This window comes from Ptychodera flava, chromosome 19, assembly GCF_041260155.1.
Source record: "Ptychodera flava strain L36383 chromosome 19, AS_Pfla_20210202, whole genome shotgun sequence".
Classification (NCBI taxonomy): Eukaryota; Metazoa; Hemichordata; class Enteropneusta; family Ptychoderidae; genus Ptychodera; species Ptychodera flava.
This window is the reverse complement of record NC_091946.1, coordinates 34,735,132-34,763,112: the sequence shown is the minus strand read 5'-3', so window position 1 is coordinate 34,763,112 and position 27,981 is coordinate 34,735,132. Positions and strand designations below refer to the sequence as shown.

At 37.7% G+C, this 27,981-nt stretch overlaps 2 protein-coding genes across 2 annotated transcripts; both read right to left on the bottom strand.

Annotated features, from left to right (window-relative positions):
* Positions 1-30: 30 nt before the first annotated feature.
* LOC139119371 (long-chain fatty acid transport protein 6-like) lies at positions 31-27,981 on the bottom strand. The gene is made up of 9 exons (XM_070683159.1): positions 27,426-27,981; positions 23,889-24,101; positions 23,195-23,350; positions 20,127-20,251; positions 6,978-7,172; positions 6,503-6,593; positions 4,569-4,761; positions 4,044-4,141; positions 31-3,430 (listed from the first exon to the last, which is right to left on the bottom strand). The coding sequence occupies exons 2-9, from the start codon at positions 23,941-23,943 to the stop codon at positions 3,123-3,125; spliced, it is 1,221 nt and encodes a 406-aa protein (XP_070539260.1). The 5' UTR covers positions 23,944-24,101; positions 27,426-27,981; the 3' UTR covers positions 31-3,122.
* Positions 27,415-27,906, bottom strand: LOC139118171 (long-chain fatty acid transport protein 6-like). The gene has a single exon (XM_070681465.1). The coding sequence runs from the start codon at positions 27,904-27,906 to the stop codon at positions 27,415-27,417; it is 492 nt and encodes a 163-aa protein (XP_070537566.1).

Below are 27,981 nucleotides of genomic sequence, written 5' to 3'. Positions count from 1 at the left end.
GGATCTTGACCACTACATTTTCATCTCTGGTTTGTTGGAAGATTAAATTTATTGTAAAAACATGTAACCAATATTTCAAATTGGGTGTAAGCTTATTTCACCTAACCCGATGATTGAAGAATAATTACTGATCTGGTGATAATGGAAATTCTCAAAATTTACAATGTCTTATTGGAAACATAAACTCGTGAGAAAGAAAGAAAAAATAAATCCATGTTGGAGAAAGAATTGAATGAAATGGATACATTATTGTTTGAAAGGCAAACTGAAGAAAACCAAGTCAAATATGACAAAAAATTAAAAATGGAATATCAAAAACATCTAGAGTAACAAACAAATTTAGGGGTGATCGTTCGTTCAAAAATCATATGGTACGAGAGCTGACAGAAAATGCAAACATATTTTCTCTCTTGAGAATAGAAAAACTACTAATACAAGGAAAAGCAAATTGTCGAAAGTACAATATTCTTACCAATAACAATGTCCAAAGAACATAAAAATTTTATGAGAATTTGTACTTTGAAAGAAAAAACATTAAAATCGTTGTGCATGTTTTTTGATCTCTCAGATAGAAACATTCCCAATATTTTAAAATTGACGTACACAAAATGTGAAAGGCTAATTATTATGGGTGAGTGTGAAAGGTAATAGCAACCCTTAAGGTAGGGTATGATAGTAAATATGACGGATTTACTATTGAATTTTATCGTAACGTTTTGAATGCAATTTGCCCTTTTCATAGTCGAAAATTGCATGTCATTGAGTGAAACGGAAAACCAAAGTATCATTACGTTGAAGAGACCAGTCATTGTTGATGACACAGTCCCCCCTTGTTAATGTGTACTTTAGTAGAGGATAGAGTCCTGTTGATTAATTGGGTCATTGATTAAAAATACTGCGATACAAACGGGGACTAATGACCGGAAGTGAGTTCCATGGCGGTGAAAACATAACAGCAATCTGGGCTGCCACCCTAATTACAAAAAGGTTATTAAATAGGTCAGTAATTAATCGACAGAATTTGCCAAACATTTTTGCATCCTATTATAACACTGACAGATTAACACCAGTACTACCACATTTTATACAAATTTGATGAAGTAATTGTGGACATTCACCGTAAAAATAAAATTTACTATCTATGCAAATTTGCAAATGATTTAAAGGAGACTGCTAAGTGTCATTTAATTGTATTACACCACTGTGAGATCAACATCTGTACCGAGATTCATCAAATATGATGCAGTATTTCTGGACATATCACTCTAATACGGAAAGATCATTAAATATGCAAATTAGAAATAAATTAAAATGACACTGATAAACGTCTTTATTCACTGTTGAAGCAATATCAGCTCAACATCTGTACCAAGTTTCATAAAATTTAATATACTGTTTCATGAATTAATAGTCTAAGTACGAAAACTCATTAACTAAAGAAATCAGCAGTTAATTGACATGACAATGCTACATCTTTGCATGCCCTTACATAACTGGAAGATCAACATCTGTAGCACAATCCATCAAATGTGATGAAACATTCAATCTAATTATGAAAGTTCATCCAATATGCAACTTAGCAATTAATTGCATTGATACTTTTTTATACCTAGACACAGTATTACAGTACTAAGAGATAAACATCTGTATCACTGTTCATCAAATTTGGTGGAGAAATTTCTGGACATAGCACACTAATTGTGAAGGCTCATTCAATATGCAAATTAGCAATTAATTCAAATAATACTGCAAAGTGTCTTTGTACACCAATGTAGGACAATGTTCTCAAGATCTGTATCAAGTTTCATCAAAGTTGCTACAGTATTTATGAGACATATCACCCTTATTACAAAATTCATCAACTATGCAAATTAGTATGAATTGACACAATATTGACATATATCATTATGTGCTATTACAGCTCCAAATTAGAGCTTTTCATCAAAAATCATAAATTATGCAAATAAACACTAATTATGCATGCAACATTCAAGTTAATGGACGTTCATATGTATGCCATAGTGTATTATCCTTGTACCAAATTTGAAAGGAATTGGCTCAGGCTTGTCTGAGGTATCTGTGTGAACGGAAGCACGGATATGGCCCAACCTATAACTCTGCTTGACCTTATTCATGGAGACTCACAAAAGGAATTAAGATCATTCCAATATTGAGCACTGGCGCCAAAAATTCCCTTAACTGATATTGATAGCAAACTTGCGCCAAAGGTTCAGTGGTTTGCGTTGAACATATGGCAATATAGAAAGTAGACATACTGTCTAAGTTGAGAAAGTTGCCAAGACAGTCAAGTGTAACTATCTTTTAGAGGTACTATCAGTCGATTACAAAAGATTCACCATGCGAAAGTTGAAGCATTTGTCTGGAAGGAGTTCATATGTAGCCAATACAACATCACCAGATCCGTACAAATAACGCTCACAAATGATGCGTTCTGAGAGGGAAGTGCGTGGATGTGTAGTGTTGTTTTGACTACTCGTAACCCTTTCCCGACAATTTGATGATTTCACTTTCGCAGAGTTTTTTTCCCTTATTATTGACCGATATAACTGCCAAGGCAATAATTACACCTGACAGAGTTGGCAACTCCTCTATTTAGACAGTATGTTTAGTTTTCGTATTGTAAACGGTTCAAAACGAACCACTGTAATTGAATCACATTAACCATTAAAATATTGATATGCCAGAATAGTTACATAGGGAAAGCTATCTGTCTCATTGACATTATACACTGTACAAGAGAGAGGAATTTACCTGGAATGCTGTTATTAGTTGACTTTCGACAGGCATTGGTTTGGAAATATATAAATAAAAAATATATATTGCTTTTGTTCCACTTAAATGTGGTTTTACTAATGTGTAAAAGAGGCTCGAATTGACTCAATTCAGATTGTTTGAATAACGATAAAAGTTGCAAATGAGTGAGAGAAGGCAGAATTTCAACAATTACTTTATAAACTTGGGTATCCCTGCTTTCAAAAGTAGCTTAAAGGTTAATGATAAACTCTATGCGCAATGCTGGTCACTAAATTTGCTCGTGCAAAGTTGGAAATAAACGATATGTTATTCGTTGCTAACTTAATAATAATCTTCTAAATTTCGCCTTACAGCTTGGCTTTCCCTGCCAAAATATGCAAATAAGCAGCTTTGTTCAAGTTTTTGTATGTTCTACCAGAATCATCAATATAATACATCTTCTCCTTGACCTCGTTTGGGTTGAATGCTTCTTCAACAAGATCCCCTTTCTTGTACTTGAAAGTGCCAGTAGTTTCCAGCTGCTCCATTATGCGCAGGAATTTTGGACAAGCATACTTTGGTAGCGAAGATGTAACGTAGTTATAAAATTCTTTGAGGTCAAAGGTTTCTTCATTCTCCAGGACCAGAGCAGCCATACCAGCTCGGCCATCGTGTCCTTTAAAACATGAATATGATTATGCATTAAGATTTTAAAGTTTATAGTTTTCTCTGAACGAATATCAAAACAAGTTGTATAAAAGAAAGTGATACGAAGATGCGTTGATACCTTGAATTTCCAGGCTTAAAAAGGAAAAAATACACTGTTTTATCAATGTAAATAACCAAAACGTCCAATAGGTCATATCAAATCTGATTAATAAACGCCAATAGCCTTGTACAATGTGATATTAATAATATTGTACGAATTGTCCTTTGTTCACCAAACCTGAATGTATTAGAATAAGCTGACATATGTTTGGCTGTCTGACCTTGTATGTTTAATGTCATCGTGTACGAAGTATGCATCTCTCAAAAACATAAAAAAGTCTCACCTTGTGAGATTTGCACAATCTCGAAAGTCTAGTCCACTAAATCAACAATGAGCAAACTGTATTAAATATGTATAAAATGTTACTATGGATCCTCCTTTCAGTCCACGGTAACTCTACTCATGAAAGGACATTATCATAGTAATAAGTTCTTTATTTTTGAAGTATAATAAGGGGATACTGACACATTAAATATATTTGCAACTCTGTCTAATAATAAAGCACTCTAAAGATACTTACCAAGTATTTTCACTCCGTAGACATTCACCTCTTTAATGTTCGGATTCTTTCCAATAATTTCTGCTACTTCCGTTGTCGCAACATTTTCTCCTTTCCACCTTCATGCAAACGAGAACTGTAATTCAATTCTTGAATTTTTTAGCAAAATATCAACTATTAAATATTACTCTGATATGCTTTCAATACATCATTCTCAACTTTTGAAAAATATACTGGGACTTTCTACAGAATGAAGACGGACAACGAGATTTGTCCTGTAGGAAAATTTTCATCTTCAACGAAAGTAAGTATAAACTAAATAACGGCCCTGATAAAATGCTTGGGATGCCAAAAATCTCTCTAGTTTATGTGTCTTTAGACGAAACGTTCACTGTTTCGACATACCTGAAGCGCATGTAAGGAAAGACGCCATGGAAAAATGAAATAAAATAGGTGTGTGAGGTGTAATGATGCTCTGAAAATAGTGGAGCCTAAATTTTAACTGTGTTTTATGGCTTGTGAGACTTAGCAAATTTGCAATTTTACCTGAAAGTGTCACCAATTCTATCAACAAAGTAAAGGTAGTAATTCTTATCCAGGCGCATGAGATCACCCATATTGCAGTAAACATCACCATCTTTGAAAGCATTCTTGACAAGCTTTTTTTGGGTCGCTTCTTCGTTCCTACTGTAACCTAGATATTTACCAACTACGGGGCTCAGTAACAGCCCTACCTCACCTGGAAGAGAAATACTACAATAATGACAATAACAGCAACAACTAAAACAATATCTACAACAACACGTCATAACAAACCATCACCACCACCACACAACACAACACAACAACAGCAACAACAACAACAACAACAAAAATAATGACCACAACAGCATCATAACAACAATAACTACAATCATTGTCGTCATCATAAGCATCATCATCATCATCATCATCAGCTGCAGCACATTAGGGATAAATCGGTCGACGATTTCAAAAATTTTAACCTTAAACATTTTCATTACTAATACATATGAAATTTGGTGAAATTTCAACCAGTCATCCAAAGACTCTTGGAGAAATTGTGGTATAATATTCGTCAATATCGTACTAACATCTACCTTGTAGTCCCTGCATTTGATAAAGATACATGAAAGTAGGCCAAAGTTGCACAAGGTCATCGTGTCAAAAAATTGCATCCCGTACTGGTCAATTAAGTAACAAATCTCTGTCTCTTGTAGTTGTTGAGATATGTGAAAATAGGTCAAAAGTCATCCAAACCATATGTTGAGAAATGTTGCACTACACTGGTTAATATGCTACTAAATAAATAGTGCTGACATTTCAACTTAGATTGGCATGGTCTTTTGATTGTACTTAAAGAGGTTTCATGATGTTATTTTATGGTTACTGCAGGTATTTCGTGAATGACAATAGGAGGACGAAACCAAACGACTTCTTGCATTATTGATCCTTTTGGAAAAATTAAGCTCAAATGGTCGATTTGTTCAGGAGAAGAAGATGTTTGAATATTATTTCATCATTGTAGAATTTTCGTAAATTTCAATAAAGCCACCAAATCATATTACTAATTGTCCCTTCACAATTTTTTCGCAAACTTAAAAGTGCATACACCTAGCATGGCACATGCAAGCTTTCAACTTGATTGGCCTTTATCCTGCAGCAATTTTTCAGATCAAAGGTGAATGAAAATGGCGGATGAAGAAGAAGAAGAAGAAGAAGAAGAAGAAGAAATTCTCAGACTTATAAAACAGGGCCCATAGGCCTACGCCTAATGGGCTTTTGCCCTTAATTTGCCCATTTAAACTGAAAATACAGAATGTTTATACAAAGCTCCGATATTTATTTCAAAACGTATTGTCTTACTACGATTTTCTCAGGGAAACATACCATTCCCTTTTGGAAAAAGCAATGAAAATCCGTTGTCTCAGTGCAAAATACGATACTGAAAAATAGACTATCCACTATTTAACGAAACTTGAAATTCAAAACAACTGCAATCCCTTTGTTTACTCTAACGGGCTAAGAAAATTTAGATTCTCACAAAAATAAGCAGGTGAGAACTTCACCGAGGGCTTTAAAATGAGCAGCTAAAAGTGGTAGACCAAAAAAGTTTGTAAAAGTTTGACATTCCAAAAAATGCATCTGTGCCACAAAATAGAATAAATATTCAGGAAACCATACAAATATTAGAGGCAGAGATTTTTTAATTGTGTACCTTAGCAGCAAAGGAAACAGGCGTAGTGTCTGTGGCGACACTAGTACTCTGTTTCGCTTTTGTCTCATGAGCAGTGTTTATTCTGTCTGTTCTCCAGACGTAGTCCTGATATCTTGGATTTTCGTCATAAATTACCTTTCCCTGATGATTGTTATTAAAGAAGTTATTAATTTGTCTGAAGCTAACACAGCATTATAGTTGTATATTCATGAGAACTTATTCGGCCGTTGATTTGTGTCCATACCTATCCCGACAGCTATGCATCTCCCGTCTCTTCCTCTGATTGGTTCAGCAGTTTCAAAATTGTATTTGACCAGGTGGAAGCCAAGCAGTCGCTGCAAAGAAGATAACACAAACACCATTGTATTATGCAATTTGAAACGTACAGAGACTTGCGTTGATGATATCCCTAGGGACTGAATGTGCAACGTTTCTTGACACAGAAAGTGCAACTTGCAGCAAAATTGCTGCTGATCAATTCTGATTCCAGCAGATCCAACACGACGTAAACGGACCACACTGCAAGAAATGATATGGTTCTTAACACCGACAAATTTAGGTAAAGACACTGAAACTTAGAGCAGAGCGTAAATCGTACTTGTGCGATAATTAGTCGTGTTATTAAGTATATTAAAGAACTTTTTTCAAAATATTAAAAATAACCACAATGTATGCTACGCCGGGCACTCATGTATCTACGTTAATTTGGCTGTACTTACTTTCGTTAGAGGGGAAAATTTTCCCACAGCACCGATTTTGTTGTCCGTGTTCTTTCCTAAGAAGGTTCCATCAGTGGCACCGTAAAATTCAGTGATCCTTGGAATGCGGAATCGCTGCTGAAATTTAGTCCATATATCCGGGCGGAGACCATTGCCGATTGCCATTCGTACGGAATGATTCTTATCATTTGGTGTCTGAGTTAAAATGAAGGGAAATGCGATGAGTAACGCCATTTCTTGTTCTGCCATACTAACAACCTCTTGTTAACGTTTGTATGTCATCACAGCGTATTTATGTGAAAAAATACACTTTTATACAATAGAATTCTAGTCCGGACCGAAATTCACCATCTGACAGTAGCAATTTATCATAAACCCATACCCATATATCGTTCAATCTTGGTGACTTTTACACAAACAACTTTCCCCATAGATCCCTTGGCCGTATAATTTTTCGCCGAGGCTGCTGGGTAAATTTGGAGCTCATGCGCACATGGCTTACGACCTTACTTGACCCCGCAATATCCAGCGAATTTCAAAATCAATACGTAAACAATAATGGCTAGCGACGGCAAAACATTTCACGTTGTCCGATTGATAAAGGGAATAGAGAACAAATGGAAAGCCTCAAAAAGACTGCAGCAGTCGGACAACTACTTCCCCGCAGAGGGTCATCGAAATGTGCAGCGTAAAACAGTTTTCAGATGTAATTTTGTGGTTGTATGCCGCCGATTTGCCGTACGCGTTCGTACGTACTGCCAAGGGTGGGGGGTGTCGGAAAGGCCTGGACGGACGTGATCAACATTGTGGTGGCACTGGCACACCTTCATGAGTTCATTGGCATATAAGTTGACATTTGCAGGCTTTTTTAGGTCTTGTGTGCCACACACACGGCATAGACGTGTCAGCATTGAGATATGCTTCTCTTCAGAGGGTCTATCACCGCTCACCTCCTCTATTTTCTAGGTCAAACAAGCCAATCCTATTTGTCAAAAGACGGAAAATAGGCTGTGCATAAAAAGCCGTCCCATACATTTACAGTCGCGTTCGCGACTTGGTTGTGGGTGGAAATATTAGGTGATGTATTCAGGTCACTGGGAAAATTAGCGTTTTCCACATAAAAAATCTCGTTCATCTTCTCCAGGTCCTCTAAAAAGGACAGAAAAAATGCCCAGAAAACTTCGGAAAATCACCAATTTCTGAGAGCGATTTTCAAAAATATGTAACTTACGAAAGAAATGACAGAATTCCATCGGGGTTTCTCACTGTTTACAAGGTTGTCTTTCTTTTTTTGAGATTTGCGCATGTGCAGAATGTTTTCAGCCAGTTGTTGATTCAGAATCGAGCGTGAAAAATGACCTGAGGGCAGCTCTGCCCTAAGGGCAGCTCAGAGCAGAGGAAACATGTGCACAACATTCAATGACGTCACTGAGGAACTTATCTGTCCTGAGGGCAGCTTAGATATATTGCTGCCCTCAGGGCAGATTGGCAGATAGGAAATGTATGTCTGCCCTGAGGGCAGCTCTGTAAATTGCAGATTAATAGATATACAATCATGCAATGATGTGTGGCATAGGAAATGTGTGTCTGCCGTGAGGGCAGCTCAGATATATTGCTGCCCTCAGGGCAGATTGGCAGATAGTATAGGAAATGTATGTCTGCCCTGAGGGTAGCTCAGATATAGCCTATTGCTGCCCTCAGGGCAGATTGGTAGATATACACTATGCAATACTTTAAGGATAGGAAATGTATGTCTGCCCTCAGGTTAGACATACATTTCCTATCCTCTTAAAGTATTGCATAGTGCATATCTATCAATCTGCCCTGAGGGCAGCAATATATCTGAGCTGCCCTCAGGGCAGACATATTTATATATCCTATCCTTAAAGTATTGCATAGTGTATATCTACCAATCTGGAGCACCAATAAGTATTGCATAGTGTATATCTACTGATCTGCCCTGAGGGCAGCTGCCCTCAGGGCAGACATACATTTCCTATCCTATCTGCCAATCTGCCCTGAGGGCAGCAATATATCTGAGCTGCCCTCAGGGCAGACATACAGTTCCTCAGTGACGTCATTGGATGTTGTGCATTTGTCTACTCTGCTCTGAACTGCCCTAAGGGCAGCGCTGCCCTCAGGTCATTTTTCAGTTGCAACTTCTGCCGCCTGCTGATTGCTAGTCTGGTTCCCTGCCCCCTTTCTACTGCTGGCTGCGCTACACTCACGAAAAGGGGGCAGAGAACCTGGGCTGCGTTCGATTATGATCCTCGGGGAGCCCTAAGTGACGTGGACTCCCCGGGGAAGTGGAAAATCGAACGTTACCGGGGAACAAAATGTCAGACGACAACAACAATACAGCGGAAATCAAATATTTCGCCACAGATTAGCTATTTTTTTACCCTGTCTATTTTCAACAACTTCACAATGTCACGTCAATTGCTTTGATTAACTGTACCAACCATAGGGCGATTTTTCTCCATGAGCACTAGTGTTGTCTGTTTGTCGTCCGCCATATTTGTATACAGTGCCCCACACTTCCCCGACTCGACGAGCAGGGGCGGTGAAATCTCCCCCGAGGTACCCCGACAATGACGTCACACGATAATCGAACAGAAACTGGGTCGCCCCGGGCCGCCCAAGGGCGCCTCGAGGAAGATAATCGAACGCACCCCAGACTAGCGTGATTCCAAGACGAGCAAAACTTGCCTCGTGTGATATCGATGACCATCGTTTGTCCTCTGGACATTGCCAGTCTCACATAACTGAAATCAAACTTTAACTCGGGGAAAATATAGTTCAGTCCTGGGACCTGTGATTGTTTATGCGGCGCGGATGCCGGCTGTAATCTCTCAGTTGTTTTTATAAGTTGAGAGGTCACCGCTACGTCACTGTAGTGACGTTCTGCAGAGAGGGCCTCGAACAACAGTTTTACGCCAGCAAAATGGCGGTCTCCGGGTAGTCATGTCGGTTGAAGCTAGAAAAACGGCGATATTTCAGTGAATTTTAAGCAGATTTCTGGTCGTGGTGAGTCCCTAATAACCAAGTTGTCGATGAGTGTTGGCAATTTGTAATTTGGATTGAAACTTTTCGAAATATCGCCGAACAAAGCTGCGATAAGGGTGCTGTCGGGCGTAACATGGACGCTTTTCTACGCATTTTCCCATAGCTGTGGTGGCGGGGTTAAAATCGTAAAAAGTCAAAACCAGCCCGTAAAAGGCAGGAATCCCGTCCGAAAACACCACAGCTATGGACCCACAGCTAACTCTGCTAAGGCTGTGACTTCTAAGTTTTCTCATTGGTTTTCATCTTTGTATGCTATCACTAACTGATTTCATTTGTCTAATCGAAATTTTATTCAGGATCTGCGTTTAGAACATGTTGAGTCACAATGTGTCACCTGGTTGCACGTAGACTCCGGTTCATCTCTCTTACAATAACAAGGCTGTGACTGCTAAGTTTTCTCATTGGTTTTTATCTTTCTATGCTGTCTTTAACATATTTAACTTGTCTAATTAAATTTTTTTGCAGGATCTGCATTTCGAGCATACTGCGTCACAATGTGTCACCTGGATGCACGTTTTGAACATGCTGAGTAACAATTTGTAACCTGGTTGCATGGAGACTCCGGTGCATCTCTCTTACTGTGCTACATCTTTTCTCATTGTTTTCATCTTTGTATGGTATCACTAACTGATTTAACTTGTCTTATCAAAATGTTATGCAGGATCTGCGTTTGAACATGCTGAGTCACAATGTGTCACCTGGTTGCACGGAGTCATGTGGTACATCTCTCTTTCCCTTATAAGGCTTTGTCATCTAAGTTTCTCCTTGGTTTTGCTCTTTTTATGCTATTACAAAGTGATTCAAGTTTTTAAATCAAAATTTTATGCAGGAATCTGCTGTTAAATCATGCTGAGTCAAAATGTGTCACCTGGTTGCACAGAGAATTTGCAGTGGTATAAAACTTGCTAATTAAGGGGCGCTGCACCCAACACAGGGTATTTTGCACCCAAATCACTTTTTTGTAGACATTCATTTAATTTAATGAAATTGTTAACCCTAAATTAGAATATTATTATTTGGGTTCATCTTTAAGGTTGTCAAGAAGCCGTAGGTTGCTTGATAAAGAAATGTTAATTTTTGCAAATGTTCGCAAATCACCCAATTTCCTGGCTTCACTATTCTTCCATTTTCAAGAAATCCAAACAATTTAACTTCATACTGACTTGGTCAAACTTTCTTAAATTTTCACATTATTTTTAGCTCATATTTGGTTTATATATAAATACCAAAAAGAGCTTATATGATGAGTCTAAGTGGCGTCTATGTCTGTATATTTGTGGGTATGTGCGGATGTATGTCCGTCACACACAAAGGCTCCCATACTGCCAAAGCTACCGTCTCAGTATTTGGTGTACAGGTAGATGTAGGGGTTGAGATGTGAATTTGTTCAAATGAACACATCAGTGTCAAAAATGTGCAAATGAGGTAAGAAAAAGCGAAATTCTGAAACAGGCTTGAAACAGGCTTACTCCACTGACTTGAGTCATTTCCTGTCATTGTCATTGAACTGTTACATATTAACAGACCTGCTCAAACCATATGCAGTAGAGGGGAGGAAGACCGTCAGTAGAGGGGAGGAAGACCGTCTGTGGTCAAACTAAGGGGGGCTAGCTGCCTTTCTGCTATGCATGTTGCTAAAGTTGACCTCCAGTACCTAAAGTTTCAGACCTTAATTACTTTTGTCATTCTTGTTTTTCTGGTTTAAATATTTCTTGTTGTTTTTCTGGTTGTACTGTGCAGAAATCATTGTCATAACATCAACGTAGAATTTTCCTGCACTGAACAGATAGAAACAACATTTATTGTTGATCTTTGGTACCCATACTGGTATGTACCAATTCTGATCAAATTTGAGCGACACCGTATAATTGCGGTATTTTTTTTTAATGTTGTTGAACAAAACCTTTTTTGATTGGCAAAAAAGTTCTTATATTTTGAATAAGAGGCATTTTAATTTGTATGAGGATCATGTACTATAAAATATGTTCAGATGTAACCTGCCAAAAGAAGGAAATGACGACCATGTTAAAAGTGATATTTTATTCAAATCATATGTGTCACTGCCCATTTAGGGCAACTGTTGTCAGCTCCACTTATATATAACCATTGCAAGACTGATATCATTTTTTATATGCAAAGTAAAACATAAACTGTGTCTTTTGAAGGTTTATGGCATGTCTGTTGAAAACACAGGTTTTAATGGGTGAAAGAAATATACAATGTAATAGTATATCTATATTTCTATTTTTCTCACTCAGGTTTGTTGTAGACTACATCACAATTGTGTTGTTGGAGGAGGCTGAAGTTTACCTTATGTCAAGGAAAAGAATGGTTATGCTTGAAGAAGCAAATAAACTCTAGTATTGCCACAGAAATCTAAATATACTGTTCTGCAGGGATAACCGTATTGACATTTGTCCATATTGTTATGAAATATTTTAAAACTTAAATTTTAAGGCAATTATTGTCATATTTAACAAAAAATATCATTCAAAAGTTCTGGTCAGACACATTAATATTGATTATACATGTCCCTTAGGATGACAGCAATAAGATTTTGTAAAATCGTGCCAAGATATGCAACTTTGTAGCTGTGATATCGCAGCGGTACTTGTGGCATATCGAACGCGATCGGGTCATTGGGTTCATACTGTGGCGATGACCTCCAATAACCCGAGCGCATTCGATACATGCCACAAGTACCGCTGCGATGTTACAGCTAGCAACTTTGTATTTTTGAGATTATTTTGTCATTGTAGATCTATTTTTTCTTCAAAACTCCTTGTCAGACACTTTGATATTTAGTATACAGGTCCTTAGGATGACTCAAGTCAGATATTTTTATACAGTGAGAAAATGCAAAATTTTGTATTTTTGGAGCAATTTTTGTCAATTTTGATCAAAAAGTGCTTTTGTCTAATTGATGTTTATCTGATAGCTTTGCATTTTCTTGTGAAAATCCCTGGAGACTACCTAAGCCAAATCATTTTGGAGCCAGTATATTAGTCTGCAAGCTTGAATGACCTATTCCAACCCTGAATACCTTGTAAATCAATGTCGAAGACACTGAAAATAATGTAGGTTTATTTGGTGCCAATTTGTAGTGAAATATGATTTAGAAAAAGTTATGAGGCTATGTTTTATGTAGTGGATCATCTTTAGCAAATATTTCATGGAGGAAACCCCATACACTGATGAGCGATTTCAATCCACAAGAAGGCATATGGCAAGATGCACCATACCATTAAAACAGACTCCAGTTTATTTGTATCAGTTCCAATCATTTTGTTACATAACCAAAAAACCTGTCATGGTATCACTTAATTAAGTAAATCTTCACAAAGATGAAGGCAGCCGAGTGAAATCATGTGTAGATTGAATAAGATGCGTGATGAATGGTAATATCAGGTCACTTCACCACACAAACAGAATAAACAACGATATTAATGTTGACGACCTATCCCTCTGACACCATATTGTTTTTTAATCAGTACACTGCATATATTTACTCCTCCAAGGTTCAAATTTATCAGTTATCATCGACCAATTACCAGTGGTTGCCTGCTTTTGATTACAACTTTGAACTTGCAGTAGACAATGTTGACTTACAATATATTTTGCTTGCAGTAATTGTCAAAATATAGTTGCACATTTTTATCTGAAACCAAGAAGTTTTCACATTTAATGTTACACATACTACTCGTACAACTAGGAAGTTATTGAAATCTTTCAATTTTTCTCTGACGTCCAACATTTGAAAGTTAATTGAGCTGTTGTAAGTTTCCTTCTCACCAGTTTATTTTATGTGTATATTGCACATTGTATTCTTGGCTCATCTGTGTATAACTTAACTCTGAGTAGATCTTAACATTTCAAGCAAGGACCATCAAATTTTTACTGTTGATCTACAAAATTGAAAAGTGGCTGTTAAAAGGGAATTCTGCCTACGAAAATTGAAAGTTCAAACTCTTTGCAAACACAATAGCATTTTGAGTGAATAAGTGGAAATAGGAATACCTCTTTTTGTTTGTCAGATAGGAGCAATACTGTGCCCTTGGTGGTATATTTTTAAATGACTTGCAGAAATTGATATTTTTATTATTATTGCTATTATTGCCAAATGTTGTTTTGCCTGATGGAGGCACACACCTAGCTATCCTATGGATTCTCTTGAATATTATCACAGTACAGCTACATGAGCCACCAGGCCGCTGCTAGTTGAAACATCTATTTGTAGGGGTTTTAACTGACTGCTAAGCTAGGCGAATTAGTATTGTACTATTGTAGATATTGTGAGTTCAAACCCCATAAAAATGCATCGGCAAGACTGCATCAAAGTTGACCACTTTTACTGTACATGTTGTTCACAAATTTAGTTCTAAGGCCATCAAGAATATTGTTATGGGTCTTTTAGAGTAATTTAACATAAGGGCCTGGGGGGGGGGTTTCAGAGGAATGTGAGGGTAGTCACTCAAAAAAATTATTAGCTACAAGGGGGTTTTCAAAATTGGAGAGAAAGAAGGGGGTTGCTCAATTTTTGGTACAAAATGAATTGAAATACCTCTCAGATTGTACCATTTCATCAATTTCTCAAAATTCCTAATGGGACCCCCTGTCACTTCCTCTCCCCCTGGGGTGTTCTAACAGTTTTACTTAGTAAAAACAAATAGAAAACACCTAATATTGCACCAGATTGCATCATTGAACTCATTAATTTCTCAAAATTTCCAACGTGTCAGAGGGGACACGCCTCTCACACTTTCCCCCTGTGGGGTGTTCTAACAGTTTTACACAAATTGATAACATTTCTCATATTGCACCAGACTGCATTGTTGCACACATCAATCTCTCAAATTTTCAACACGAGAGGGTACAACTCCTCTGACACTGCCCCCTAGCCCCCTGACTGTTCTCCTGTACTTTCAAATTCTGCCCTGTCAGATATCTTAGTGAAAACCTTGTCATGATACCCATTCAAAGTAAACAACACTATATGGTTGGATAGTGGTTACAGCATGAGCTTTTGTATCTACATTTTATTGTGACTTTGAATTTCCTTTTGCCGGTTTCATCTTTTTCAGCTGTCATGAGGTAACCGATGATATTCTAGCAGGATATGAAAGGTCTGTACTATTGCTGTTGTTTTGTAAATGTTACAAATACATGTCTTGGTATTTTATGGTCTAAGTGGGGGGGGGGGATCAGTCAAAATTTCTGTGTTAGAGACTGGGTTACTCAAATGCATAGGGGTTGGCAGGGGGTTTACTCAAAATTTCAGAATACCATGAAATTCCCCCGACTTCCCCCAAGGTTGTAAATAATGACGACTCCCTAAGTAAGATTTTTACCACAGGAAAACGTTAATTTTATTCACTCTTCATCCTTTGTTGACGTTAGAAAGTTTGATTATGTAAGATTGTGTTGTTACTTGTTGTAATCTTGAATTGTTGAAATGAATAAAATCTTGGAAAGTAAAACATGATCCTGTGTCACTGTTGTTCCTGTCTTGTTTCACCATCAGAGAGAAAAAAAGATTCTTATAAATTCACACCCCATTACTCTACCAAAACAGAAAAATTATTGACATTTTTCAGGCAAAACACGCGACGTCTCACCAGTAATACTTGTATAAAGTTCAATGCAACTCTGCATAACATTTTCGGACGAGAGAGGTGACCATAGAGGGCGTACGTCCTACTTGTACTCGTGTGACAGGTTTGCAACCACATGACATACTCCGGGTGCGCGCGTACTGGTCTACAGCCAATTTTTATCGCGTGCTTTTTAGTCTAGTCTGGTGACTACCAATATTTCAAAACTTGTAAGAATGGTAATTAAATCCTTGGTTAAATTCTAGCCACGTTCGCATAATGAAACTGTGATAATATTAGCTTTACTTCGAAGTAAAATCGAACAGCCAATGACAGCGCGCCATGGTTCAACCAATCACATTTTTTAATTCGATACATGGCGGTTTCCCGTTACCTGCCTCTTTGTGCTTGTCACTGAGCAGAGGCGGGGACCAGCCGAAGTCGTTGACCGCGCCGCGCGCCCGGCGCGCCCCTACAATCTCTGCTGCACGCAAATTTAAACATTACAAACTAGGACTTACATGTATTTTAGTCCCGCGCGCCCAACTGGTTCAATAAACGTAGCGGACATCTCAGATTTTGATAGGAGCTATATAGTAGTGATCGCACATTCCGTAGCCTATACTGGTAAAAATGATACACTGAACCTAGTAAAATAATACACCATCTGCTAAAACTTTGACAATCGCGTCAGCAAAGTTGACAGCCGTTGGGACATACATTTTGAATCATCAATTCACATCTATTTGACATATAGCAAGGTATATGTTTTGCAAGTTTTCACGGAATAGAGGATTGATATACACCAGTAGACATCGCAACTCCAAGTGTAAACACATGAAACGGCCGCCTCTCTCCGCCGCTCTGTACGACGACAGAGCGCAATCGAAATCAGGAGAGATTTATAGCAGGGTAAAGTTTTTGATCGGTAACGATTGTAAGAACATATTGCACCATAAAAAGCTCTTCCCGTTAGGCTATTTTGAATCTCGGTATATTTTCTCTTGCTGCTCATTTACATATGGAGACTTTGTTGTTGACTTCTTCATACAGTTTAAGAATGGAGCATGTTTACAGAAATACTTCTATATTCATGCCCATGGTGAAATAAACGTAGGGCCTTAAAAGTTTAGGGTTTACCTATTATTTACAAAATTCTGGGCATGGGTAAATGATAAAAAGGGTATTACTCAAAATCGACTATTCCTTGCGTCGTATCTGCATTTGTGTCATTAGTGCTATACAACACAGGAACATGCAATATTGGGTAATATGCTCTAAGTAGTCTACACATGTAAAGGTTGAGTTGACAAGCTGAATACTGTATAACTTAATAAAATATGTAACAGGTCTGAACTGAGAGCGAGCGCAGGGTGAGGTATTGACATTGATGATTTTATCATTCCCATCATGCAATCACGATGTTCACTGCAGATTTTTTGCCAAAGTGCTGTAGAGGGAGGAGAGCTGTTAAATATATTTTTAAAAATAGCAATTAATAGTTTTCAGTAATTTAACTTGAAACTGCTCAGCAATCAAGTTGACCGACGAAAATCAATCATGACGGGCAAAGTACACAGATAAATCAGACTAGGAGTGTAACAGAGGCCAGGGACAAAAAACAAATGTTCGAACCGCTGATGGCTCTCCGCAGCCGATTTTGAATTCCCACGTGAGTAAGCAGTTCGAATCGCATCGACCTATATAAGGGGCCATGGATAATTGAAAACATGCGCACGGTAAACGAAACTATGTGCGTTTGGCCTCAACTCCCTCCCCTCCCCCAAACGAAAGTTTGGAAGTGCGAAAATTCAACCAAGTCTCATTCTGTATCTGCAGCAAACAAATTCGGTAATTATGTCGCTATGAAATCATGCATACTCTACCGACCGTCCCCATACCCCTCTAAAATCAATTCCTGTTCAGCGCCAACTCAACAATGACGCAACCAATAGAATAAAATGAAACTGTGTATCCAAAAAAATCTTTATGGCCCTGATACGGCTTTTGCGGCCCGAGGTCGTACGGCGGAAGGGCCCGAGCGCGCGAGGGCCCGTACGACCAGGGCCGCAAAGGCCGTACTACGAACAGAGATCCAGGCGGAAATCGGGGTGTAAGAAGGACAAAAGCGTGATGTCAATTTATTGTAATTCATACTGAACTGGCACGCACTTAGTATACACAGGATTTCACTAGAATTTAGAAAATATAAGCCGATGTCACCGTCGCGGCTCCAATGTCGCCATGCGAAACTACGATCTGTGTACGAATGGAAAGTTTGCGGATAGCAACTCGCGTAGCAACCAGAATCGAGGTAGTTCAGAAATGCACGCAATTGCCCATATTTGGGCACCAGGCTGGGGCGTGATACGAACGAAAAAAAAACGGATCTGAGGGCGCTTTCTCCCATACAGGCACGTTAATGTAGGTATATGAAAATTTTACTCGTGCACTGATCATCACAAGTATATCAGAAGAATGCTGGTGTAGCGTCGGTGCCGTACTGGCTTCGTACACGCCAAACAATATAGCGCGATATTTTTCGATACAGAAAAACGTGTAGCAAGATGTTTCGATAGCAAAACTTGTAGGCCTAATGCAATTTTTGCGCACGGTAATCGAAATACAGCCAAACTCCCTCCCCCTAAACACAGAAGCTGCGTTTACTGTGTGCGTGTGTTAATTATATATCATACACGGCCCCTAAGTCTCGCGAGAGTTTGCTTGTTTCAAAATGGTGGCGCACAGCAATAGCAAAACCCGGCTTGTAAAAGTGATCAAAAATAATCATTTTGAAGCAAATGTCCCACTGTCTTTTAAACGAGAGCTTCCCTTGTCAGCAAAGTCCATTTTCGGGTACTAGACATTGTGGTAGATGACATTTATTATATCACATAATGCGTGACAAAGTAGTCAAAATAGCCGCGCCTATGTAAAGACAGGATGTGCGCTCTTGTCCAACTCGTAGGTATATAGAGATTCAATTCCATTCCAAATACATGTAGGCTACATACGTTAGTCCAAATACTCGTTTCGGGAGCGGCCGCTACAACTTTTTTGACTACCGTATACGGTATACAACATACTATCTCAGTATATTCATAGTAAGTAATTCCTTGTTTTGTGTGCACTAGAAACTCGAAAAAAAGGGCGGGTTAGCGGTTAAAATACACATTTTATTATTTGAATGTTTTCTTATACAACCTGCTTAATTCTGTTACTGTAAACTGCAAGACGATGCGATTTTACTTCATTACACGCGTCAATGGTTGTTATATGACAACTGTACGGAAAATTTGATTGCCATGAAAGTCATGGCTTTGTTTTGAAACATAGTATCTTCAACGATTGACATTTCTAAAAGAAAAGTTTCCGATTTTTTCTCCAGAAAAAAATACGCACGTGCAGACAAAACAAAGTATTTGTGTTTTGCGTCCATTTGAACAGTGCACACAGTTCAATATTGCATTTCTTTAATTGAAATTGTAACTTCTAAAATTTGTACGATAACAAAAACAAATTGAAAATAAATAAGAAGCATCTATATGTGAATCAGAATGCAAAGTCCAACGGCATCAAACTTAGGCGTCATAACTTGTGTGAAATATAAACGCACTTGCGGTATGTGCCCTTCATACATAGTGAAAGTATGCCAGTTTCATAAAGCAATATCACGTTAGATGGGACGAAGTCATCGAAAAAAAGAAACCTGACAATCGAAATTTCTAATCGTACCCTTGGAAACTCGAGGGTTCATTTTTTATATATTACTTTGATGGCAATTGTGGCAGTAGGCGCAAAGCAGCAACGAGGTAGCGATGATGGCAAATCTGTATCGACGGAAAAAAGTCATTGTAAGTTTTGACGCATGCGCTTTGTGAAACCACATTTTGCAACCTTCCAGCTGTAAGTTGAACAGTTAAGAAGACCACGAAACACTTTTCAGAAACAAGGGTAACCAGAAATTATCATTGAAACATAGTTGCCATGTCGTCATTAATAATAACGCAGTTGGTTTGTTACTTTCTTGCTCCGACCATTATTCCTAAAACTATAAATTGAGTGCTTTGCGACTTCATGCACAAACAATGTTGGCAACATGAAGACGCGATGTCTATCGCCGTGAAAATCATGGAAATTTCAGGACTAGTTATCGTTCACAACAGTTAAGAGAAGGTCGATGAGATGTATCCTGTAAATCAGATGATTATGATCGATGAACTTTACCGAGAAGGTTTGGAAAATTGATACAGGAACACAAAGATTTAAACAGATGGTAAAATAGACGATTTCTAATAGTCTCTTTTAGGGAGATTTTGAAGTAAAATGCTGTCACCGATCGACGAATCATTATGAACTCTATTACCGTGAACCTTGTACCCAATTATCGGACTAATATAGCAATGTCCACTGAGCAACACTAGTTAGATATACTGATTGATTGTCACAACTATGACATACGCGCAAACTGTACCTTTACTTAATACCTTACCTCGGGCAAAGTTAATAGATACCGACACAGTTCACCGACATACATGAAGGCGTCAGCGCTGTGACGTCGACAATCATCCCAAAAATTGTGAACTGAAAATTTCTTTGCAAGAATTACAGTCAGTCCTGGAGAGGAAAAAATAAAATCGTTTTGTGTAGACACAATCTTACTTGAATATTAATAATGATACATGTTATAATTTATTTCAATTCGCGTTGCCTAAATAATTAAAATGGCAATTTGCATTATGAATGCATTTGTGCAAGCTGTGGAATTAATAATAACCGAATGTGATGTTACTTTGCTGGCACTCAGACTGTTCTATTACATAGTCTGGCTTTGCAAAACTTTGGTTATATGCCTTATATGTGATTCATTTGCATCTTCAACGAAAACTTGTATATTAGGCTACAACAACAAGCATCAATGCAACTCTGAGGTATGTTGGTCACATTAAGATCTCGACATGCTGAGCGTGACATACTTATTATTTGATTCTTTGCATATTTAATTTTAATATCTGTAATTAAGCCATATATATAATTAGCTGAAAACACTCTATTCATTAGTTTTCTTAGGTACATTGATTATTCTTAGGTTGAATTATGCTGACAGTTTGATGAGTATGCTCATTATTAGTTCCTATGCAAATTTAACGACTTTCTGTCATTAGTCCTTATGTAAAAATGCATCTGCTGAATTGCATCAGATTTCTGAGCTGCATTTAACAAATAGTTGTGAATGTTCATTTATAATTAATTTATATCATAGGGATATATATCGAAGGTGAATGCTTCGAAAGTGTACCCGAATCACGGGGGCTCATGGATGTCCGATTAAAATATAAGAAAGAATAAAGAGTACTGCTATTGAACCTTGTTTTTTTTTAGCCTTTTTTTCTTGTTCTCTCTTCTCGCCCTATTTCCTCGCTCTGTGCATTTGAATCATGACGGTTTAGTGGTAATTATGTATGGATATGTCAGCTAGCGAATACATAGATACATACATACATACATACATACATACATACATACATACATACATACATACATACATACATACATACATACATACACACACACACACATACATACATACTACAAACATACATACATACATACATACATACATACATACATACATACATACATACATACATACATACATAAATACATACATACATACATACATACATACATACATACATACATACATAGGGTTTGAAAAAGAACAGCAAAAAAGACAGACAGGCAGGCCGACATTAGGGATTGTTCAGTAATTACGGCCGGGGGCGGGCCGGCAAATTCTTCCTGCGCATCAGTCAAAATAAGTGAACCCCCTACCCATTGCCCCCAAAAATTGATGAGCCCCCCTTTTAAAAAGACAAAAATTTCATGACCTCCCCATTGCTTAAGAGTAAAGCGGCACACATAAACACCTCTGGAGGGGGTGGCAATAGAATAAAAAAAAATACTCAGGTTTTTCAAATGACCCCTTACAAACTCATATGGGGTTAATGTTCAAATGTTCCCCTTCTGATTTGCTATAATTTTGAAATTACCCCTTCAAGGGATTGGGCAGAAATTATAGGTGGATCTCCATATTTTTGCGCAAGCGTGTGTACAAAATTTTGATATTTGGATTTAATTGATAATCAGCTGTTTACAATGTTGATGTGGTTGTCTATGAGAAAACTTAGTTGTTATTTTTCAATACATGACTAGCAATATCTATGCATTTATAGACATTTAATAATTGACATAAATGTACTTAATTGAAATAGGGTTGTTAAAACTTTTATGTGTACAAAAAATTGACATTAGAATTTCACCAAAAATGTTCAACCACTATACACATGGGAGTCTATGATAAAATTGTGAATAATTTTGTTCCTATGAAAAACTTGCTATACTTGTGCATATACAGATGTTTGATAATTAACATAATTGTACTTGATAATATGATGATTAAAGGTGCATATTATGCGTACAAGAAATCTGATTTTGGAAATTCACTGAAAATGTTCATCCACAATACATGGGAGTCTATGAGGGAACTATAAATAATTTTTCCCCTATAAAAAACAAACTAAATCTGTCTATTTATAGATGTTTAATAATTCATTTTAATATACTTGATTAGACTAGGGTAGTAGCAAATGGAAGTGTTAGCCTGAAATTGGATTTTAGAATTTCATCGAAATTTTGATTCACTATACATGGTTGTCTATGAGGAAACTATGAATACTTTTTTTGCAATACAAAGCTAGCTAAATTTGTGTATTCAGAGACTTTTGATAATTCATTTTAAAGTACTTAGTTAGACTGGGATGGTTAAAAGTTGATGTGTATGCAAGAAATTGGATTTTGGAATTTCACCGAAATGTTGATTCACTATACATACGGAGTCTATGAGAAAACTATGAATATTTTTTTACAATGGTAAACTAACTTAATCTCTGCTTTTATAGGTGTTTGACAATTGATAAAAATGTACTTGATTCAAATAGGGTACAATGTATTTGAAAGTTTAGATTTGGACAACAATTATGATATTGGAATTTCACCTAAAGTATAATTTTACTTTTCATGGTACCAGTAGCCTACAGGTAACTGTTAAATATTTTCCATGACAAAATTTGCTATATCTCTAATATGTAAGTAATAGGAATTGTCATTGCCCTCAGTGAGCTAGATTTACAATAAGACAAGCCTCAGAGTTGCCAAGGCATGATTTTCATGTGACAGATAATTATACTTTTGTTCAGATTTACAGTTAAATGACTTCAGAGAATGAAATCATGCAGCGAATCATTTTTATCTTCCAGAATTTTTCTGAACACTGAAACTGCTTTTTGACATGACGGACACTTATGAAAATTAAGTGACCCCCTCTAAGCTGTTTGAAAAATACATGACCCCCTTTGCAGTTTTCAAATTTGAGGTGACCACCCTGGATTTTGCCGGCCCATCCCCGGACGCAATAACTGAACGCTCCCTTAATATACATACTTTTCTGCAAATTGAGCAAAGAACTCATAGGAGGACATGTTAAATCGTAAACAATACCTCGATGGATAGCTGTGATAATTCCGAGCCACGCAGTACCATGGTATAGAGGAAGACAAACGTAGAAGCGATCAATGTGCTGTAAGTCGACGTTCATGAGCATCAGGCCGACCTGCACCATCTTTAATTGAGAAACTGGGACTGCCTTAGGGTGACCTGTTAGAGAGAAACTGAGCTTTCTATCCGGTGGTTTCTATAACTATTGTTCTGTTTCGTAACTACCCGATAAATGGAATCAAATTTTTAGGGTTAATGGAATAGAAACGGATGGGGCAATTAACCCAACAGAGGTGAGTGACTTTAGATTCTTAAGGCAGTTTGCGCCTTCAAAGTGAAAGACTCAAATATTTACTCAATCTAAAAATATACATATTAAATTTGCGTTGGCCGCCACCCTTTCGTTATCTCTATGGGAGAAAGTAAATTTACAGATTTTAACAAAACCAAGTCAGTGAAAACTGTTGAATAGCTTAAAAATGAGCCTTACAAGTGGTACACCAAATGAATATAAGCTTAATGAAATTTGGAGGGTACAATTTTCTGTACCTGAGGCGCACTTTACCTTAAAGAACATTGAAAAATTTCAACTATTTCTTCATGCCAAGGTCTTTTATGGTCAAAAGGGCGATACCGCAATGTTGAACGTAACAGTTCGGTAGGTATTTGTTTTCAAATATGTATATCTGAAATATACCTGTTGTGCCAGAGGTAAAAATGTAGACAGAGATCTCGTCCTCAGAAATGTCCATTCTTTCATCTTTTGATATTGGTTGATCAGATGTTTCCAAAATTTCCTCTTTGACGTTCCTTACGAAGCCTTGATTATCGCCATGACAACTCCATACGTCGATTTTTGCGGCAGTCAATGAGTTTTAGATGTCCCAAACAGCACGTAAATTCTCATCCTCTGAAATTAAAGAAACAAAGATCGTTAGTTGCAATGGATTTAGGCCGCACAACGGGTGGATGACCTTTCACTTCAAATACTAGTACTAGTCGCAGCTGTTTTGCAAGGCTGTCTACGATTGGTCCATTTCCTTATGTTTCATCGCTGAATCAATGTGTAAATATGTTTGACAAGTGAGAGCGAACGTCCTGTGACCAATTGTATCACTTGTGTTATATACGAGCTGTAGATTGGCCAGAACTGGTAATATACAATGTTTTTTGTCCAGCGTAGCAACTCATTACCAAATAAAGCCCTCGTTACATTACAGATGACATGTTTAGGAATTAAATCAAATGTCAACTTAATGATTTAAAGCGTTATGTTCAGCCCTTCTTGAGGGTAACGAGTAATATTGTTATGTGTAATCTTTTATTACACTTTTGAAAAAAATTACTCCTATCTGTATATATTCTCGCCATAATTTTGCACTGGTTTTAGTAAGACTGGTTTTAGCAAAACATTTGCCTTTCATCTTACCATGACGTTAGCTTCCACGGGAGCCTCGAACGCATATTGATCATTATGTTAGTTCTTAAATATCAACGTTGCGAACAACGGCATGCTGATACGAGAAAACTATAGACACCTCCAGAGTTCATTAACGCAATTATATATAATCAACATCCCAGCAGCCATTCAATTTATATGCACAAAGTTTCATCAAATGTGGGTCGGTCATCATCGACAAATTAATCATAAAAAATATACCTTCAAAATATCATCGAATATGCAGATTAGCAATAACCTTACCAAAAGCTGCAAATGTCTATTGTTACTCGCATGTTTTTGTATAAACAATATGTGAAACAAGTGTCGTCTTCTTGTCTACTTTTGCGAGGTACTTGTATATATCCCAAATTTTGTGTCGGTTCATTTAATGTGCATATTAGCAACGTCATTCGCATGAAAATGTTCACGATCATGAAAACTTTGGTATCTTATTGATCTATATATTTAGCAAGATTAAAAATACCATGTTCAGTGTTGCTACAAATATGATCCACCTCAATCAAAAATTAGCAAGCTATTGCCATTCACAAATAGCCTTTTGTTAAGATGTCGCACAAATAAAAAAACCAAACAAACGAACGAAGAAACAGTCAAATTTTTCATGAATTTTATTTGATACGAGATATTACTTGTATTGTTTGACATGTTGAAAGATACTGAATTAATGGGTGACCATGCATATATTCGACCCCGGTTTTAGACACGATAAATGAAACCATCGCGAAAATGAATTAATGCTCATGACGTAGCATATGTTATCTATGCTAACACTCTTACTCAAAGGGAACTATTAACAAATCTGCGGATACTTAATTGGCTCCCCATCATCCCAAGAAATAGCCGACATTATAATTCTACGAAATAGAAAGGAAAATCATCGAACAGAGCCAGACACGAATAGCTCTCTGGTACAGATTCAGTACGACATTTTCATGATCCTTTAAGAAACACAACATGAGCTAGTCGAATTCATTGCCAAAATTTATAAACTACACCCGACATTTGAAGTTTTCATATGAAAGTTTGACACAAGAAGTAACATATCTTGATCTAGTCATTTTCCAGGGCCAGAGATATGACCGCAAACGAATTCTTGACACCAGAAGACACACAAAAACAACAGATACATTCCCATTCCTACACAGAGATTCATGTCAACCTACAGCCACGTGATGTCGTAAATATGTAATTAGGTTGACAGTGGTCGACGACAATTGCGTTGTCTGACGGAAATCATATAATTGGAACGGCTGATGGTTTGCTAAGATGACCAAAAGGTGCCAAGCACACCTTCCATTTAACATAGACCCTCGAGAAGTAATAAAGTAAACTATGCATAACTAATAGACGGAGTGCAGAACGTCGTTTCAGGACAAATCGACGGTTTGCATCCCGTCAAGTTCCATGTGGGCGCAGGGCTGTCATGCTGGTGGGTTTTGCAAAACTCCAAGGACGGCAAACAATGAACTTCCTTTATATGGCCTAATGGGTATTTTACTTCAAGGAGGCCGTCGTTCTTCACTTTTGTTGTCGTTGTCAGTTGGTGAACCGTCTGACAATTGCGGGGATGCATGGAATTAAAGTTGCAGATAGTGTGTTCAGTTGCCGTGATTTATGTTTTAGCTTACGTACTGCACAATATCTCCGGAAGTTTGGAAATCTAGTGACGACCTACATTACCCGAGCGGCATCATACATGCAGTAAGGGACTGGTCAGTTTCTTCGGTCTGGGGGGGGGCGGTGGATTCATGGGGGTCACCCTGTTTTTGACTTTGGCGGTAGGGGAGGTCACCATGTATTCGAAATCCCCTATGGGGGGGGTCATTGTGTTTTTGAATTTCGCGATGGCTCATACTTGCTAAAAATGCACTGTGCCGGCCACAAATTTCATCATTCCGTTGCATTTTTCGGCGCGCCCTTCGGGCGCATAACTTTAATAATAGTAACACATTTTTTCAGAGCCCCATACTTGTGCAAAACTTTAATATATCAGACATATATAAATACTATATATATATATATATATATATATATATATATATATATATATATATATATATATATATATATATATATATTCTTGTATGTTTAAAATTTTTCGGGGCGCCCTTTTGGCGCATATCTTTAAAATATTAAACAATATTTTTCAGCATGCCCTTCCGCTACATGACTTTCATATATCAGATATGTATATATATTGGAGATATCTGGATGTTTAATATTTTTCGGCACGCCCTTCGGGCGCAGTAAATTAATATATCAGAGATATTATGTCGGATATATCTTGATGTCTGTAAATTGAAAGGCTTTTTTGCAATGTGTATTGATCATTATGAAATCTGCAGTTCATATGAAAAGCATGTCAAGTTCCTGATACTTTTCTGTTTCCTTTATGAGAATGCAGTGTTAGAAAGCAACACGCACTAATATTTTGGAAAGCTGGAATAGGGGGGGTCAGCCTGTTTTCGAAAGTTGGAATAGGGGGGTCAGCCACTTTTTGACGTCGGCAAAAAATAATCCACCGCCCCCCAGGCCGAAGAAATTGACCAGTCCCTAATTGTGTCAGAGACTGTGCCGTACAGTTGTCGTATGAGTTTCAAGGTGAAGGGCAACAAGCAGCTCAGAAGTCTTTACTAATTTTAACCAACATAATGCGTTTACTGCAGAAGGACAAAGTCTGCATACAAAATTAATTGATATTTGTGAGGTAACTCAGCAGTAATGGTAAATAACGATTTAATTTAAATGGAAACCCCACAGTTTAATTCTCACCTTGTCCTACCACTAGTAGCTTGGCTCCTGTGACCTCAAGACAGTTTATGATGGATTCACCACGCAGGTTGTAGTTGATGAAGGTGGAACGTATTCCCAACTTTTCAAAGCCAAAGAACATCCATAAATACGCCGGTTCGTTGTACATAAACATGGCAACGGTGTCTCCACGCTTGAGTCCCTGTCGGCGAGCAAAGTTTGCAAACTTATTGGACATGCGGTCGATGTCCCCGTAGGTGTATATTGTGTTGTTGTATATAACATATGCTTTGTCTGGCTGCTTCTTTGCTTGCTCCATGAACATGTCGACTACATAGTGCTTTCGTTCCATTAGACTGTTTATGGCTGCCTTAAACCGCCCACCAAATCTGATGGTGCGCCAATCATGACCCCAGTATGGGTACACATAGTTCAGCAAACCTAGAGTGGCCAGGGCACCCGAAGCTATCTTCAAGGCTTTGTTAACGTCCGGCGATGACATTTTCTGTGCCCAGCTGCAATGCCTGTCAGGAGACTAGGTTGTTCTTGAAAGTCTGTTAGGCGCGAACTGTAGCCT